This window comes from Chionomys nivalis, chromosome 25 (genome assembly GCF_950005125.1).
Source record: "Chionomys nivalis chromosome 25, mChiNiv1.1, whole genome shotgun sequence".
NCBI lineage: Eukaryota > Metazoa > Chordata > Mammalia > Rodentia > Cricetidae > Chionomys > Chionomys nivalis.
The window spans coordinates 9,674,966-9,693,858 of NC_080110.1; the positions used below are offsets into that span (position 1 = coordinate 9,674,966).

The window sequence follows — 18,893 nt, forward strand, 5'->3', positions numbered from 1 at the left end:
CTCAATTATATCCCCCTTATGGTAAGAAGAAAATATTAAAAGTCAAAACCGTGTTTGTAATCAAACATCTCCGTGTATCGTACCATGTGGGGATGCTGTGATGATGTGGCTGACATGGCCCTGTGGCTCTCTGCCTCTGCCTAGCCAGCATGAGAGTGTTGAGCTGCTAACTGCTAGCCCAGGACCGGATTAAAATTCAAAGCACACTTGGGCCAACAAGATGACTCCGTGGATAAAGGCACTTGCTATCAAGTCTGACAACCTGCATCTGGTCCCCACAATCCACATGATGGGAAGAGAGAACTGGCTCCGTCTAGCCAGTCATCCTCTGCCTGCCTTCCATATATATGATTATGACGTATGCTTCCCCCACACAAAAGGAATAGATGAACGTTTTTTAAAAACTTGAGGCATTGTTTCTCCTGAATGCACTTTGCTTTTGTGTCTTTGAAAAGTGGTCAAATTGTAAGCTAAGTACATGCCTCTGTGTGTGCCACTTAGCTCTGAGTTATTTAATTGCCTGTGTAATTCTACCCAGCACCACTCTTAAGAATCAGAATGACTCCATCACTGTGGGAGCCCTCATGTGACCCTCCAGGGACCATAGCCATCTCTCATCTATGACAACCATCCCTTTAGATCCTAGCCACTGACAGCTACTTATCTTCATATTTGTAGTTTTATCACCCCGAGGATGCTCTACAAATGAGCCCAGGGTGCATGTGACCTCTGGGGACTGGCTCTTTTCACTGCGTGTTTTTTTGGGGACTCATCCAAGCTGTTGCACAGAACTCATTTGCCCTGCTGTTGAGTGTGTTCTATGATATGTGTATTCACCTGTTAGACACCTGGGCTGCTTCTAGTTTTTGTCATTATCAATAAACCTGCCGTGAACATTTGTGGATCCATATCTGTATAAAAGTGTTTTCTTTTCTCTGGGATAAATGCCCAGGGGTGTAATTGCTAGGTCAGATGGTTTTACATATTTCCATTTTATAAAACCTATCAAACTACTCAGGTTGGTGGTATAAATTTGTAATCCTAGAAAGGATTTCGAGACAAGGAGGCTCGGAAGTGGAGAATTATAAATTCAAGGTCAGCCTGGGCAACTTGTTAAAAACTTGTTTCAAAAAAAAATTAGAGGGCTGGAGCCACGCCTGAGCGGTGGAGCAGTGCCTGAAGGTTGGGTCAACCTTCGGGACCACAAGCAACAAAAGCAAGCAAGCAAAACAGCTGGCGGGGCTGCTGTCCATGTCTACCCAGGATGTGTGAGTTACCTGGTTTCTCTGTTAATAGTTGTTTTTGATCAGCCATCTCCTTATGGTTTTAATTTGCATTGCCTTTAGAGCTAATGATGTCAAACTTAACGTCATGGGCCATGCAGCCTCTTCAGTGGAATGCCTTTCACATCTTTTGACTCTTCTTCGTTAGATTGTTAATGTTTTATGGTTTCGTTTTGATAATTCTTTTTCAATTACCAGCCCTTCTTCTTAGAGCCAACTTTCTTGTTAGTACCATCATTACTTGGATGATATGAGCTGTCTTGTTTATCATATTCATTAGTATATGTAGCAAAAGGCATACCAAACACTGAGTTTTGGGTTGCAAAGAGGATTTATGTTTGAACTTGTCTTTTATGTCTTTGTCTACCAGTTACACGCACATATTCACACACATACACACATATACACACAGAGATGCACACGCTTCTACTTTGGGGAATTCTTTACTTTTTTTTTTTTTTAACATTTTGTAGATACTTATTTGATCTATAGATGAGTGTTTTGCTGCATGTTTGTGTGAGCATCCACCCTTGGAACAGAAGTTTGTGAACCACAAGGTGGTTGCTGGGAACTGAACTCAGGTCCTCTGGAAAAGCAACACGTTCTCTTATTCACTCAGCCATCTCCAGCCCCTATTTAAAACAAACAAACAAAAAGGCACTTTTGTTTTGTTTGCGTTTTTTTTTTTTTTTCCAGACAGGATCTCACTATGTAGCCCTGGCTGTCCTGGAACTCACTACATAAACCAGGCTGGCATCAAACTCACAGAAATCCTCCTGTTTCTGCCTCCGAAGTGCTGGGATTAAAGGCACGCACCCCCACACCCAGCACTTTGGGGGGAATTCTTAATGCGTTCTAGATACTCATCCTTGTTAGGCACATGGTTATATTAATATTTTCTTCGTCTTTTCATCTTAACAAGGCTGTTCACAAAGCAACAGTTTCAAAGTTCAATGAGGTACAATACGTTTTTGTTCTTGTTAACGTAGCCTCAGGTCTGCACGAAGGCAGAAGCTGGAGCGGAGCTCCAGAATCTCCGAAGGCTGCCTGTAGAATCTTCTTTGATAACCATTGTTCTTGGGAATCCGTAACATGAAATCACTGCATTGCTTTAGAAGGCACTGGGAACGCTGGGAGGCGAGCCTACGAGCCTGCTGAGTCAGTTTCGGTCTTCCCGCTTTGCCGTGCGTGTTTTCTTTTGTTATTTGTGATCCCACTTGCTATTGCCACGTGGAAGTTTTAGGCTGCTGTGCCAGATCCTTGCTGATGCTCACTAAATGGTGGTAATTGTTTCCTTATAGTCATATGGAATGTGCTGTATCAGAAACTCACTGTAAGAGTGCTCGTTTGCAGTTGGCAATAAACCAGGCAGTTAAAACTGGAGCTTCTTGCTTGTAATAGGCCAGGCAGCTTTTGCGCCCCAATCTAAACATTTTTCAAATTTTTCTATCGTCTACATAGCGGATCATCATGTATTTGCTTTGAGCTATTTGAATAAACTTTAAAAATATGAATTATTCTTTCTCGTGCTCTATCTCTAAGCCTTTAGGAGGACGAGCTCTGCTTTTAGCTTTGTCAATCCCTTCCTCAAAGGGGAGACTTTCTGTATACTTTAGTTAAAATGAAAGAAGAAAAGGAGTGGTATTTTCCTTCAGAAGAGGCCTGCTTTTCCTCTAACAAATCAGACTTCAGGTACTACAAGACTGAGACACCCTGGGAGGTAAGAGCCATGAGAAGACTGTGTCCTCTTTTGATCCTGTCTCTGTGTCCAGAACATGACAACCTTGGCCACTGTAGTGAGTCTGGGGGTGGGGGTCTAGCAGACTAGATAGGATGCCCCTCATGATATCCTCCTCCTTTTATATTCCAAAGATCAATGGCAGAACCTGTTGCATCAAAGGTGCTCCATAAAACAATTAGAAATTCACCAGCTTCAGTAACTACGTGGTATCTCGAAATTCATAACATCTATGGTTCAGGAAATTTTGTTCCCTCTGAGGGTGAACACTATGCTTCTGCCTTGGTTGTTTCTTAAAACTCCATTGTCTTCAAAATAAGTAGATACTGAAAAAATGTTGGACCGATCCATCCATCCGTCATCCATCCATCATCCTTCCGTCTGCTAAGCATGTCTTGAATGCTGGGTTAAGAACTCCCAGGAATAGGCATACTTGTCTAGAAGAAGGCACGGTCCTGTCCTGGTAAATTAGAACTTGAAGGGAATAGAAGTCATTTCCTGAAATATTTAAATAACATAAGACACTGGGGCTTTCAGGATACTCCACGGCCCCACTAGAGATCTCTGTCCATGCTCCCTCCATCTGCGCTGCCCACAGGTCTTGCTTTCTCTTAAAAGGATACCCTTCTCACCTTCTTTCTGCCCACGCGCAACACTGGATGCCGCATTGTTTGGGATTCTCTTAAGTTACACGAGTCAGAAACCTAAGCAAATGCCCTAAGCAAAAAGCACATTGCTCCACAATTCTGAAAAGAAGGTCTAGGCATGGCTAGGGTGGTGAAACCACTGCCAAGATGGCTGCCAGCAGCCTCTTGCCCTCCTGTCTGGACAGACCACTTCTGGCTCACCTTGATCTGCTAGATGTGATGGCAGTATCCATGCCAACTCTGGACAAAGCCTTGGGAGATTTGGCAGTTTGGATTTTGTACTCTTAGAACCTAGCTGCCATGTAAAGGAATCTAATGCCCCTCATGCAGAGAGAGGGTTGGTGCGAGAGGCTACAAAACAGTAAAGCATTTAATTAAAAATATATCTGAATGTAAAAATTGGGATAGAGGTTTGGCCAGCCCTCGCCAGCCCCTTCACACTTTCTTGTGTAGATGGAGCTACGTTGGGCTTGCTAGCCCCAGCAATGCCGCTTGGAACTGAGTAAAGTCACCTCCTCAGGAGGGCTGGCCAAACCTCAGTCAGGAACCAATGCAAGGCAGTTATTGTGAGCTAGTCCTTTTAGAACAGTTTGTCACCCAGCAACAGGTGGCAGGAAAGGCAGCCTCTGGTGCTCCAGCAAGCCAATAGGGAGCCTTCTTCCAGGTCATGGCTTTTCTTTCCCAGGGAGGCTGTCCTTGAGAAGGAGCGAGGACATTCATCATGGCAGCAGGCTTATACTTGCCCAGCATAGTGATACCCACTGAAGGCAAATTTCTTTCCCAGCATGGCCACCCAGACTCATGGCTGACTCTAATTGGTCGTGATTAAGTTGTGTGACCCTTTGGAGCCTGCCGCACCTAAACTCTTTCTCTCTCCTTAGGCACTGGCATTGCCTCCAGAAGAAGGGATGGTCTATTTTCTCTTTGGGTCCTTTCCCCAGAGAAAAGCCAGATGGTGATAAATGCCACTTGCTTGCTTGCTTTTCTGGGGAGCTTGCTATTGTGCTATCTAAGTTGTATATTTTTTAAACATTTTATTTTGTATGAGTGCCCAGCAGAACAGCTATTGGGCAACTGGCTTATGCAATAAATCTAAAGTGTCTTAGTAAATATGTACATAACTTCTCCTGTCAATTGAGATGTGTGTGGGCCAGAAAGTTTTGATTTGTCTTTCTCGTTAAGAGTCAGCATTCCATCGTGGACCTCTGAGGAACACAAAGCTGGAGATAGAAATCAAAATGAGATGCCTGCTGGAGTACAGCACACTGGCCTTTCTAAATACACACACACACACAGATAGAGAGAGAGAGAGAGACACAGAGAGACAGAGAGACAGAGAGACAGAGAGACAGAGAGACAGAGAGAGACAGAGACTACATAATGCACTTCCTACAGTCCTAAGTAGTTGGGGCGGGGGTGGAGGGGGCAAGTCCAGTATCAGATGGCAAGAGATGAGGAGAAAAACCCACAGATGACCCCTTAGATTTTTTTTTTAGAAGGATCTTTGAAAGATTAGTTTGGCATAACGACCTGGAATGACTCAACAGTAGCGGATGACCAAGCTTTATTATCTGCAAGTGTAACTGGGGCTTATCTGAGAAGGTTCTAGTGACTTCAATTCCAAGCTTAGGGATAAGACTGTTAATTTTTTTTTTTTTCTTGAGAGGGTCTTTCTGCATAGCTCTGACTGTCCTGGAACTCACTATGTAGTTGAGACTGGTCTCAAACTCAGAAACTCAGAGATCCACCAGCCTCTGCCTCCCAAGTCCAGGGATTAAAAGAGGGTATCACAATGCCTGGTGGTTGCCTTTAAATTTTTCATCTTGAAATCTTGTGTGTGTGTGTGTGTGTGCGTGCATGTGCATGTGTGTATATGTTTGTATGTGTGTGCGTGTGTGTATATGTGTGTATGTTTGTGTGTTTATGTGTGTGTATATGTGTGTGTGTGTGTGTGTGTGTGAATAACGGCAGTCACTTGTTGAAGAGAGGAGAGTGTTATACCACCGTCTTCATTTCCCCATCAGGAACTACCCTGAGAGTTAGGTCTACATCGTTTGTGTGTTTCTCAATAATTTTCACAGAATAAGTTTGTTTTCTTAAATAAGTAAGTTGTTTCCCTCCCTATACTTTAATTTTTAGGTTAATTAAAATCTCTGTACATTGAACACAGAATGCTTGCAGTTTTCTGAGCCCTGCTCTTTTGTTTTCCGGGATTGTTTGTGAAATTCACACAATTTTTTTTAAGCAGGGGCTCAGTCTGTGGTGCATGTTCTCACTTTAGTATTTCCTTTCATAGACGCATGCATGTTTTTAATGCTGTTACATATTTACAGTTTATGCTTTCAGAAGCCTGCTTTTTATGACTTGAGATAAAAATGATCTCCAATTTTATTTTAAGAGATTAAAGTTTCTTTTTCTTTGTCTTTAAAAGATAATTTTACATTTATTTATGTGTGAGCACATGCATATGTGTCTTAGGGTTTCTATTACTGTGAAGAGACACCAAGACCAGGGCAACTCTTATAAAGGAAAACATTTAATTGGGCCTGGCTTATAGTTTAGAGACCTAGTCCATTATCTTGATGGAGGTGTACAGGCAGACACAGTGCTGGAGAAGGAGCTGAGAGTTCCACATCTTGATCCACAGACAGCAGAAGGGACTGTGTGCCACACTGGGCATAGCTTGAGCATATGAGACCTCAAAGCCCGCCTCCACAGTGACACACTTCCTCCAGCCTTGCCACACCTACTCCAATAAGGCTACAGCTCCTAATAGTGCCACTCCCTATGGGCCAAGCATTCAAACAGATTCTATGGGGGCCACGCCCACTCAAACCACCACAGTGTGTATGGGCACACAGTTGCCAAGAGGCACGAATGAAGACCAGAGGACAGCTTTTGAAAACGGATTCTCTCCATCCACCATGTGCGTTCAGACTTGCTGATAAGCTTTTACCCTCCAAACCTCATATTTTTGTTTTGATTTGATGTTTGTTGTTGCTGGGTTTTTTTGTTTTGTTTTGTCTTAAATTCTTACCTAGCACTGATTTTTGTGCATGAAAAGACAGGGGGTCTGTCTTTTCTTCTTTTGTGAGAGAGGCAAATCATGCCATATATGTCCTCACATTTTTCTTTTGTCTTCATCCAGATGAAACTCTGAATTCTAAAAATGGCCTGAAGGCCACTGTAGGATCTCACCCTCCGAGACAGCCTCTCTCACTTCGCCCCCTATGCGCTTCTGAAGGGGCATGGTTCTCCTTGCTCTTTTTTGAACTCCCCTCAGAGGTACCTGCTGCAAAACTCTTGATTTCTTCGTCTACGTGAATTTCCACATTCCTACATGTCTTAGTCAGTGTTCCGTTGCTGTGAAGAGACACATGGATCATGCGATAAAACTCATAAAAGATTTAATTGGTGTTTGCTTACAGTTTTCCAGCCTTAGTCCATTGGCACCATGGGAAGCATGGTGGCTCACAGACAGACGTGGTGTGGAAGAAGTACCTGAGGGGTCTATGTCTTGATCCATAGGCAGCAGGAAGAGAGCCACATTGCACCTGATATGGGCTTTTGAAACCTCAAAGTCTACCTTCAGTGGCACGCCTCTTCTAACAAGACCACACCCTAATTCTTTCCAAAGCTACCTCTCCCTGATGACCAAGCAGTCAAATCTAGGAGCCTATGGGAGCCATTCTCATTCAAACCACTGTGCGGCTTTACCCTCCTTAGTCTCTGCTCAAATTTTGCCCTATCACAGTCTTCTCTGGACAGCATAACTAAAGTTGCACACACAAACACACACGCACACAATCACACAATCACAATCTCTATTTTCTGCTTGGAAAAATTTACCTGAAAATCTTTCTAGGCCTAGTGTAGGGGTGCATGTATGTGTGTGTGTGTGAAATTTTTTTTTAATTAAATGTCTTTAGATTAGGTTTCTGATTCTTAAGTTTTAATAATTTGCTCTACTTTTTGCATAGTTAATATGTGCCCATCTCTGCCTTCTGGCTACCCAGTGTTCCTATTCTGACCTCAGTTGCTTGTTCAATTATTTCTGCAGTCTTTGCTTATCAGAAATAAGCCATATATATGCATATTCATGTATATGTGTACATATATATGCACAGATATGCTCTGCATTTGTTATAAATGGTAGAACGCCATAGATTATTCTGCACCTCGCCTTTTCCCCCACTTAACTATATCTGCTAGAAACAACCCTGTAGTTAGAAGGTCATCGCATGTTAGACTTGCCTCTTGCTGGGTGGACATGCCTTGGTTACTTGATCTTTGTGAATGTCACATAGGTCATCTTTGTGAATGTCACATAGGTCATCCTGGGTCTCTGTCAGAGCCTCTTAGCCTGTCCCTCACCGATCTTTCATCAGTGCTTCACAGGATGGCCAGACCTCTTGGACTTCCATTCTGATTTTGGCGACTCCTGGTTCAGGAGCCCCGGCAGCTTGCCAGCACTCACAGAACAATCCTGAACTCTTACATGCTGTAAGTACAGTCTCACACAGTCTCTTTCCTTCTACCTCGGACCTCTGAGCTTGCAGATGCCTGCCCTCTAAGCCTATGCCTGGAGGTTTTTTCCAAATGTTCAGTCCTGTTTTCTCTCAGCCAGCTAGGGGGATAAGCTCCGCCTCCCCTCCTCCTAGGTAGATCACAGTGCACTCTGGGCCTGTGGCAATCAGAGATTTAAACCGGCCAACCTGGTCTCAGGGGCACGTCCAGCATAACCAGACCTTGTGCGGTGAATTTTGAGTTAGGCAACTGGGAGCGAATCCTTTACCAAGCAGTACTTTTTCTATTGAACTCCAAATTCCACTGGGACCAGAGATCGCTGAAGTGAAAAGATATGTCCGGACTTCAATGTAGCTTACAACACAGTGAGTCACACAAGCACAATTAAGATACACAATACGGTGAAAGTGTGGTTCCGTGGAATCCTAGGTGGTAAAAAGCCCCTCCCTCCTGCAATCTTTAGCCCACCATCCAGGTTCAGGATAGCTGCCCGGCTGCCTGTTGAATGAAGAGTGTACTAAAACGCAGCTGCCAACCTCCTGTCCCCAAAGCCATCTTTTATCACACTCAAATGGGTCCCTAACCTGTGCCGACTTCGCTCCTCTGAGCAGGGGGCGGCGTGGGAGCGCGTGGACCCGGGTTGCAGGCAGCTGAGCCCAGCACCTGGAGCGGGTCTGGGCGCCGCGCGGGGCGCAGGGGCGGGGAGCGGGGAAGGGGCGGAGACTGTCGCCTGCCTCCCCACCGGCGGCGGCGGCGCAGGGCCGCGGGGTGTCGGCAGCAGCTGCAGCCGCCCGCGCCACCCCCTCGACCGCCGCTCCCGGGCGAGCGAGGGTGAGCTGAGCTCGGCGGGCAGCTGCCACCCCGCGCCGCCGTACTGAGCAGAGTGGAGCGGCGGCCCCGGAGAAGGCAAAGTTGCCAGTCTAAGCGCAGACATGCCGGGCAGCGACACGGCGCTCACGGTGGACCGGACCTATTCGGATCCCGGCCGGCACCACCGCTGCAAGAGCCGGGTGAGGGCGCGCTCAGGGCGTCGCGGGGGTGCGAGTCGGTGGGGAGGGCGGGGGTCGAGCCGGAGACGCTGCGCGGCGGAACCCATCGCCGGCCTTTCCCAGCCGGTAAGGTTTGGAAGAAACCTGCGGCCCGGGGACCCGGGGCCACCGCTGGATTGGGAGGCTAGCCAGCCTACACTGCCGCCCCGGCTCCGCGACGGTGTCTCCCCGCCAGGGAGCGCACGCTGCTGGTACCCGGGACACCCAAGGTCTGGCTCGGGGCACCGCCACCTGCGGGGCTCAGCGTGGCTGCTGCATCCCTAGCCCAGCAGCCCAGTCCCCTGTACCGTGCGCCCCAGATGCGCTGCCAAAAAGAAAAAAAGAAAAAGAAAAAAGAAAAAATAATTCCAAAGTCCGTTTCGGCTTGTACGCTCCGGAGTTGGGAGCCGTGCAGAGCGGGTGCCTTAGCCACGGTTTTCAGTGTTAATTTGCTGTTGCTGATTTTGGCTGTGAGCGAAAATAGCTCTTCTGAGCAAGCTGTGGAGACCGGCCCTGGAAGGGCTTCAGTATCAAGACTGAGGCCGCAGCCGCAGTCCCAGCCCTGGGCCCTCCCAGGGAATACCTTCCGTCCTGGACAGCTCAAGTGTCCAGGCCGGATGGGGCGCCCAAATTCCTTCTCCCCTTGACTGATTAAATTGCCATTTGAAACAGCACCTCCTCCACTATGGCAGGCCATACCTGGAATTGTTCTCCGAGGCTCCAAACTTCTGGCTTGTCCGTGGAATTGGGCATTTCGGTGTCAGCTACCCGGTATAAAGTTCGTCCAGGTAGACTAGGCACCTCCTACCCCACCACCTCCAAGATCTATTGATCAGCCAGAAGTTGTTGCCATAAGTGACAGTCGTGTGCCGGGTCTCTCATACAGAATGTGCAGTCATAGTTTGAAACAGTAATCGATTGTCCCAAAAGTGGTATGTTCGCCTCATTTCTCTCCTCACTTTAACTCCTAAGAATCAATTTTAGAAAATGATTTTTTTTTTGAAACACAAGTTTAATGTGTTTGGTGGAATCGCTCCTACATCGATCGATTCTTTCCCGGTTTCTTCAAAAGTTTCATAACAAATACACTAGGCAAGTATTGGGGAAAAAATTAGAGTTTTGGTTACCTGCAGACAGAAGTTTGTTTGGGAGGGTGACTGCTCATGAACACAACTCACGGAAGGAAAGATCTTTTCCTAAGGCTTTTATAATGGGGTGAGGGTTAAAGTTAATATTGCAGTTGACACGAGAAATTGCAGTCTTTTTTTTTTTTTTGAAATTGCAGTCTTAAAATAATTTGAGAGCCTGAATTTGTCACAGCTCAGTGATCTCCGTATGCAGCAAAGTTAGGAATGTTCGAGGGAGGGAGGGTAAGCAAGTTGATAAAACTCACGGAATGAGCTTCGTTCCAAGATTCAAACTTTGTTGCCAATCAGATGGATGGGAAAACCGGTGCTTACAGACTTAGGTGGGAAGTGGAAAGTTGCCTTGAATTGCAGGCATGAGTGTCCTTTCCACGCCACTCAAGTCTCAGAAAGTGTCCAAGACCTCGTGTGGAGGGGATTGGCGTTTTTTCTTTTAAAGGGTGCTTAGTGTTGTACTTGCTACATTATCAGCAGGAAGAGTCTCGATCTGTGAACTGTGTGGTGAAACTGCCTTAGATACTGAAGGTACTGATTATTCTACGTCACTAGTCCATTGAGCACATGAAATCTAGTGAGGACTAGGGGGAAAAAATAGAGGGACCACAGCTAGAGTTGAGTGGGCCCAGGTCACAGTTCAACGTTCCTAGAGATCCCAGTTTGGCCTGCTAGGCCGTCTGTTGTTGTTGCTGTCCTTTAGGGCTTGTTTTTGAAACAAGGTCTCACTGTGTAGCCCAGGCTGGCCTGTAATCCACCATCCCCCAGTCTTAGCCTCCTGAGTGCTGGAATTACAGGCGTGCACTGCCCTGCCTGGCATTGCTCTTATGTTTTTTGTGTGTGTTTTCCTGTGGAGACTTTTCTCTAGTGGGGCTGGTGTCTTTTTGCGTCCCTCTTTAAGGCTGCAATAAATCCGCTGTAATGGAGGTACAGCGAAAGCGATTTTGCCATTGCAGAAAACGCCATCCCGTTAGGTGATCCAGCAGCTCCTTGGTGGAACTCAATTTGATGGAGCTATAAAAAAGCATTTTCCCCTTACACCCAGAAAAGTATGCTGTACAGAAAGAAAGCGCCGAATGGCATCAGGGCTTGATTTCTTGCCATGCCTCTCTCATTGGAAATAAACCAGGATTTAAAACTCATCCCTGTAGTCAGTCTCCTCTGGCAAACTATTTCTTTTAAGATACTGATGATTACCTGGGTGGACGTGTGGAGGTGACTAACCCCTCAGGAGCCTCTAGTTTCCTCCCAAGAACACCTTGCTGATTAACAAATGGTCATTTAAAAGCTTCAAAATCTTCTACCCATTGAGGGTAATAAAAGAACACGCCCATACTTATGCTGGGCTTTCTTAAGCCGTTGAGACTACATGGCAACGAAGCAGAGGACCACTGTAATACTGCGGAGGTCTATTTTTACAGCCAGGTATACTAATTTAGATCCCTCTCCCCTTCCAAAGTGTAACTAGTGACGTTTCTGGTCGTCGCTAAGCTAAAAAGCCAGAGTCATTCATATTTTTAAACTTCTTCTTAAAACTCAAAAAAAAATGATGCTTGTTAACTTGACAGACACCACCCCTTTCTGCTTTGAAAGAAAGAGCACGCGTAATTAGAGCCTGCATTTTTTTTCCCTTGTGCCCTAGATAATCAGAACCTATATTGAGAATATAGGCTTTCTGTCTTCCACACCTTAACTGGTTTTTGTTAGTTATGTGGGAGTCCGGTTGTTTTGTTTTGTTGGTTGGTTCTCACTTTAAATGCCCCCTAATGGCACCTTCAGCCACTCGGGTGCAGCTGTGAGCTGCTGAGGCTCCCAAGTGGGTGATCACTGGGGCAAGGGCCTAAAAGACCCTCTGAGACTCCAATCCCCACTATGTGGAGCAGGTGATGTCAGTTCGTTCTTCACCTTGTGAATGTGACTCTTACTTTAAATCAGAATACCTTTATCTTTTTTAAATTAACAGTTGTGTGATTCAGTTGTTACTCTTTTCATCTGTATGCCTTTTTTCCTTGCCACTATAATGTCACTACCACTTGGCATTGCTCTCCTCCCCTATTACACTGTCGGCCACTGGGCTTTCTGTGACATCTCTGCAGTTGGTCCATTAGCTATTTAGGCCCTCCAGGAAAGGACTAGATTGTTTTTCCTTCCTAGCGTGGACTGTTCCTATGTGACTTGGACCCCTATAATATTATCCGCGCCTTAGTTTCTCCTTCGACACAGTAGGGGTGTTATAAGGAATGGATGCAATCGTGTCTATAATATGTGAGGCCCATAATAAGAACCCAATAGGTGGTAAGCTTACTGTGTTTATGTATTTATATAATGTTATCAAGAGGTTCCATAGCTTGGAAATGGAAAGACTCCTAATTTTGTGACAGACCCCACTGGGCACCTTTTTTGTACCAGCTGCCGTTCTGGGCATTCGGAAGAATGGTAGGAAGTTAACAGTCTGGGCTCGCTGGGCGCTTGCTACCTGGGGAGTCCTCCTTATACTGTGGCCCATGGAAGTCTAGCCTTCTCTTTCACAGAAAGAATTGGTCCTAGTAAGTACAAAAGTATCTGACATCCAACATAAAACCTGCATGGAGCCTGAAGGCCACCTGTCACACATTTTGAAGGCTCTGCCATGGGGAACAATCCCAGTGGGTGTTGAGTGTTGAGTAACAGCAGGGGTTGTCAGGGAGAGGGGGGTGTTGTGGCTCCGCTTGTTTCCGGGCAGGAAGTAGGACAGATAGAAACAGATTCTTGTAGGTGCCGCTGACCTAGGGAGGTGGCAAACTGAGGCGTGTGTAAGGGCTGTTTTAATTAGTGATGTGTTTCATTCTGAGGTTCAGCAAGGAGCCTGAACCACGCTGAGTGCCTCAAGTCAGAATTTGTTTACGTTAGGAGGAGGAGGCTGATGGCGCGTATGCCTTTTGGAACTCTGCTTTGCCGCAGGCTCACTGACTCTCCCTCAGAGAAGGATGACTTGCCCGCCACCGGCAGCAGCTCACACATGCCTGTCACATCCGCTGCAGAGCGCCGCCACAGCTGCTCCCAAGTTGGATCTCAGAATCTGTTTTCCTTTAGATACTTCCTGAATTCCCAGAGCCCAAACCCAGAGCCCTCGATGAAAATTACCCACATCTCCAGGAGGATCTGCAGTGTTTTTAGCCTTGCTGTTGTTAATTGTGTTTTTGTGTTTTCAGCGGAGGGGGTGGTGAGAGCAAAGGAAGGAGAGAACTGTGAATCACTGTACTGTGAATCAGAATTAGGACTTCTCATCCCTTCTAAAAGGAACATCAGGGAACATGAGGTGTGCATCCTCGAGCCTCTGCGTGGATGTGGAAGGGGTTCCAGTCGGCTGACTGGATTAAGGAAATATAATCTCTGTATATCTTTGACTGTCCTGGGACTCGCTTTGTAGACCAGGCTGGCCTCGAACTCGCAGAGATTGGCCTGCCTCTGCCTCCCAAGTGCTGAGATTAGAGGTGTGTGCCACCATACCTAGCCTGGAACTTGGTCTTAAGCCCTTAGCTGGTGGCCCCAGGGCAGAGTGCAGGAGAACGGCTTGGTCCTGATAACCCAAGAAATGTGTTAAGCAGCTCAGTCTTGATGGACCATTTGGCTGCTTCGGGACAGATGCGTGTGGCACCTTCAGGGCACCTCCTTACTTGTGTGTTCCAGATTTTTATGACATAACTTTTCTGGTCTTTTGTACAAAGTCCTTTAGTCCAAGTAAACTTCTTTTGTTTTGGGTTGTCCTGAACTCACTCTGTAGACCAGGCTGGCCTCGAACTCACGGAGATCCACCTGCCTCTCCCCCCCCCCCCACCCAGTGCTGGGATTAAAGGTGGCGCCACCACTGCCTGGCTCCAAGTAAACTTTTGAATGAATGCTATGGGATGATGATTTGTGAACGTTTTATAATGCCGAGGCTAATTCTGTTTGGGAGTTTGGAGAGACTTTAAAGGGTATTAAGTAAGATCATGGGTTAAGATCATTAGAGAAGAGTTGGAGAGATGACTCAGAGGTTAAGAGCTCTGGCAGCTCTTCCAGGGGACCCTCATCAGAGTCCCAGTATCCTTGTGGCAGCTCACAACCTCCTGTAACTCTAGTTCCAGGGGATTTGACTCCCTCTTCTGGCTTCCAAGGACACTGCACACGTGTGGTGCACTGATATACATGCAGGCCATACAACCATACCAAATATATAAATAAACGTATATATTTTTAAATTAGGCAACTACCTTTTAGCTCGATATTTTGTCTTCGGGGGTGGCCACTGGCGAGCACAGCGGAAGTGGTTGTTCCCATGAACACGAGTTCAGACGGTGCCTGGGAGTCTGTGTGTCCTGACTGGCATGTTCTTTGTGTCGTACAGTTGGTCATCAGGCAGTGTTCCGGGAAGTCCCTCAGAGCAAGTCACCGCCTCTTGTGTTTCCCTCACCACACTTTGGGGGAAGTAGGCCAGAGTGGTTCAGGCCTGCTGGTTCGGGAGTCTACCTCCCTAAGGTACCCTTGGGCACGTTCACTAGGTTATCTTTTTACAGAAGCTGTGGTGTACGTCCCTTGGAGACCTGTTGCATAAATTAGACGCTGCAGCATGAACTAGCAGCATTCGGTCCCATGACTGCTCCATGACCAGTGAACACTAGGGTGGAGAGGGTTGGCAATGGCACAGCTGATGGCAGCTACAGCTGACATCACTTCAGGAGCTGCCTCGCTATGGAGGCCCCAGGTATGGTTTGCCGGACTTTGCACACTGCAGAGGCTGGGTCTCTTCAGTGATGGCTTCTGGAAATGCATTGCGCTCAGCGTTGGACTTCTCATGCCTCAGCTCTTAGGGTGCCTGAGGAGCTTGATGGAGAGCAATTGAGATCAGCTCGGAAGACAGTGACCCAGTGACGATGCCAGGACCTTTATGGGGTCCTTTACTTTGCTGGACTGGTAGCCCGTATTTCTTATATGGTGCAGTGTTGGGAGCTTAGACTACAAGGTTTAGCATGTTAGAGCTCAAAGAGGATATACATACATGCATACATATATATATGCATGTATATGTATGTATATATAGTGTGTAATATGAATGTAATATACATACTTGTATAATATGTATGTATGTGTGTGTATGTGTGTATGTATGTGTATATATATATATATATATATATATATATATATATATATAATTTGGAGCTAGAGATTGAACTTAGGGCCTTGTGTATGCTAGACACATGCTCTGCCATTGACCCTCATAATCCAGGACCCTGGAAGGGAGTTCAGACATTACCACCAGATCATTCTATTCTCAGAAGTAGAAAAGTATGTCACTCAAAGTGTAAAGAGTAAAATTAAATAAGGAATACAGCCTGACTGGGACTCTCCATTTCCCATCTGTTTTCTTAATAGGGAATCCTTTAAAAAGGAATTGCTTTAAAATGTATATGTATATTTAAAGCAAAGATATGTGTCAGATAAGTATCTTAAATCAAGTTATTTTAAAAGACACACTATATGTACTACTGCTGGGTCTTGAACTCAGGCCTTACCAAGTTAATTGCTAAACTCTATAGGAAGATTATCTTAGCTAAACTGGGGAGGATGCACATAAAATTATTTCCAGCAGAGGAACTTGGGGGGGGGGGTTGCTAGGTAAGAACAATTGCTGTAAAATCGAGAGGGCTTGAGCTTAGTTCATTTGATAGCCTGTGCCAAAGCTGCATGGCCTAGACTCCTATATAGCTCTAGAGTTATGGGTCAGAGACAGGCGATCCTGGGAGCACCCTCGCCTTCCAGTCTGATGTTAGGAAATAGCAAGCTTCACATTCAGCGAGAGACCGTGTCTAAAAATAATAAAATAAAATAAAATAAAAGTGGGCGGGTGGTGGTGGCACACGCCTTTAATTCCAGCACTTGGGAGGCAGAGACAGATGGATCTCTGAGTTCTAAACCAGCCTGCTCTACAGAATGAGTTCTAGAACTGACTCCATAGCTACTGAGAAACCCTGTCTTGAAAAACTGAAAGAAAAAAAAAAAGGGAGGGCTGGTAAGATGGCTCGGTAGGTCAAGGTGCTTGCTGCTAAGCCTGACGACCTGAGTTCAGTCCCTTTACACCTGAATGGTGAAAGGGAAAGAACCAAGGCCCACAAGTTGTCTTTTGAACTTCATATATTGCTGTGGCACACACACACGCCCTCCCCCAAATAAATATAAATAAGTGTAATTCTAAAATCCAAGGAAAACATGAGATGGGGCATGACAAAGGAGGACACCTGAGGTCTTGCTCTGTTTGTTACCAGCCCCCCCCCACACCTCCCACATATGTATGAGCATATACCCTGCCACAAACCCACTGTTCTCTCCGTGAAGAATGAACTGAATGGGCTTGAAACCATGGGACTTTTCTAGGTAATAGCATGTATCTGAGTGATTTGGTGTTAGATCAGTAGTTCCCTTCTGAGTTTATTTGCAGGTTGTAGGGGAAGCAGAAGCTGCAGCCGAGGCATAAAAACCACCACGTAGCTGCACCAGATTCTTGCCGCTTAAAAACCATCCTTCTTGAGGCCCCTTGTAGCATCTCTGTGTTTTCAGTATCAAGTTCTGTGAAATAATATCATCCTCATCGTGGCTTTCTGCCAGCTGGGACAGGAAGTAGGGAATAACACACAGATGCCCAAGCCAGCTGGGACAGGAAGTAGGGAGTGACACACAGATGCACAAGCCGTTTGGTGCATTGTGCAATCTGCAGGCATGCAGCTTGCGATCCCTCCCACCCGAGGACCATTGCCTCTGACGGCTTCGGGTTCACGAGCCTCCCATCCAGAGAATCTTCTAGCACCTCCCATCCTTTGCAGCATACAACTTGAACGTCCAGCACCTGAAATGCTTCAAAAGTGGTTCAGATTTTGGATTTCCTTGGGATTTCTGGAATATTTGTGTGTACATCATAAAATACGTCGGGCTTGGCACCCGAGCCTAAACTTGAAATTCATTTAAGTTTCACGCACACGCACACCTGCATACCTACCCCGTAGATCACTTTATGCCAAGTTTTGTATACCTATGTTTTGACTGCTCCCTGTCACAGTGCTCAGCTGTGACATTTCCTATGTGTTGCATCATGTTGGTATTCAAAATTAAGATTTTAGAATATTTTGAGGTTTTTACTAAGAACATCCAACCTGCACATAACTTTTTACAACCAAGCCTTAAATCCATATCAAAACCTCCATCTAGTTCTTGGCTAGGGAATGCATCCTCTTTTCCTTTGCAAGCAGGGAATGGGCAGAGCATCCAATGGCCCGTTTAGAGATGGCACACACAATGTCGGTCCCCAGTGACCCTCTGAGGGGGAATATGTGTGACTTCTGCTGTGTACACTGACTGGACCCTCACCTAGCCAGACATTTCTCCCTAACTGCCACACCTAACTGTCCATCTAAGTCTGTATGGCAGATGAAGCCCTCGCTCGCTCCCTCTCATTCCGAGGGGATGTTTTACTGTACAGCCAATCCCCAAGCCTCATTCCTGATACACTTCCTCGTCCACTTCCTTCCCCAGCCCATCCGAGGTACACATCTTAAATGTACTTCTTCTTTGTCCGTGACATCACTCTCCCAGCAGCTTTCTGGCTTTGAGGAACAAAGTGACGATGGAGAGGAGAGCGTGGGCTCGAGTTAAGCTTGAATGTCAACTCTACCTGCCAGCTCTGCGAGCAACCACCAGAAGTAGCTTTAGAGGACTTCCGCGGGTCTCCTGTTGGTTAAGTCACTCACGGTCTGCCACAGAGATTCCCAGACTCCAACCCTTCCCACACCACACATAATGCTTGATGCCACCTGCACTATTATTTCCTTAATATTTCTAAGTCAGCTCACCCTCTAAAACTTAAATTGATTTTACAATTATCAATGTGACTATGCTAGCTAAATGCTCTCTGAATTTGAGGCCTGCAGTCCCAGAGTGAGTGACGAGGAAGTGTTGGGGCTTGGCTGGGGAGGCTCCGCCCTGCCTTTGTCCTGGACTGGAACAGCGGGATGGAAGTGAGGCTTGGAAAAAGGAACCTCCTCATGCCTACTCTGTTATTTAATGCTTTCACTGTCGGCCGTCTGAAGGAATTCATAATCATTAAGAAAAACACAAGCCTTGGTGCAGTTGGTCCCCTATTCTTTTCTGAAATACTCGGTGGACATATGGTCTGGAAGATGCTTAGGAGAACATTTTTCCAGCTTCGCCCAATAGGAAACTCAAATCCAAGTTTCAGTGGAACTAAAATATTAGATTGCACACACGCTCTTTCTCTCCTGTTTTCTATTTATTAAGTATAAAGTATTCTGTCTGCTTGCATGCCTGCAGGCCAGAAGAGGGCACCAGACCTCATTACAGATGGTTGTGAGCCACCATGTGGTTGCTGGGAATTGAACTCAGGACCTTTGGAAGAGTAGGCAGTGCTCTTAACCTCTGAGCCATTTCTCCAGCCCCTCCTGTTTTCTTTTTTCCTGTGGCTTTGGTTTGATTCTGTCTTTGTGCATACATTTGTTTGTATTACA

General features: G+C 46.1%; 1 protein-coding gene across 3 annotated transcripts in view; it reads left to right on the forward strand.

Annotated features, from left to right (window-relative positions):
• The window catches only part of Tmcc3 (transmembrane and coiled-coil domain family 3), a 251,321-nt gene that overhangs the window by 171,561 nt on the left and 60,867 nt on the right, over nucleotides 1–18,893 (forward strand). Inside the window, exon 1 of one of the 3 annotated variants that reach the window (XM_057757869.1) lies at nucleotides 8,966–9,205. The exons of 1 other annotated variant lie outside the window; for it this stretch is intronic. In XM_057757869.1, coding sequence (XP_057613852.1) covers nucleotides 9,128–9,205 — 78 coding nt within the window. In that variant the 5' untranslated portion in view covers nucleotides 8,966–9,127. Of the gene's footprint in view, nucleotides 1–8,965; nucleotides 9,206–18,893 lie in introns of those variants that run through there. One more of the 3 variants, XM_057757876.1, reaches the window with a different exon arrangement.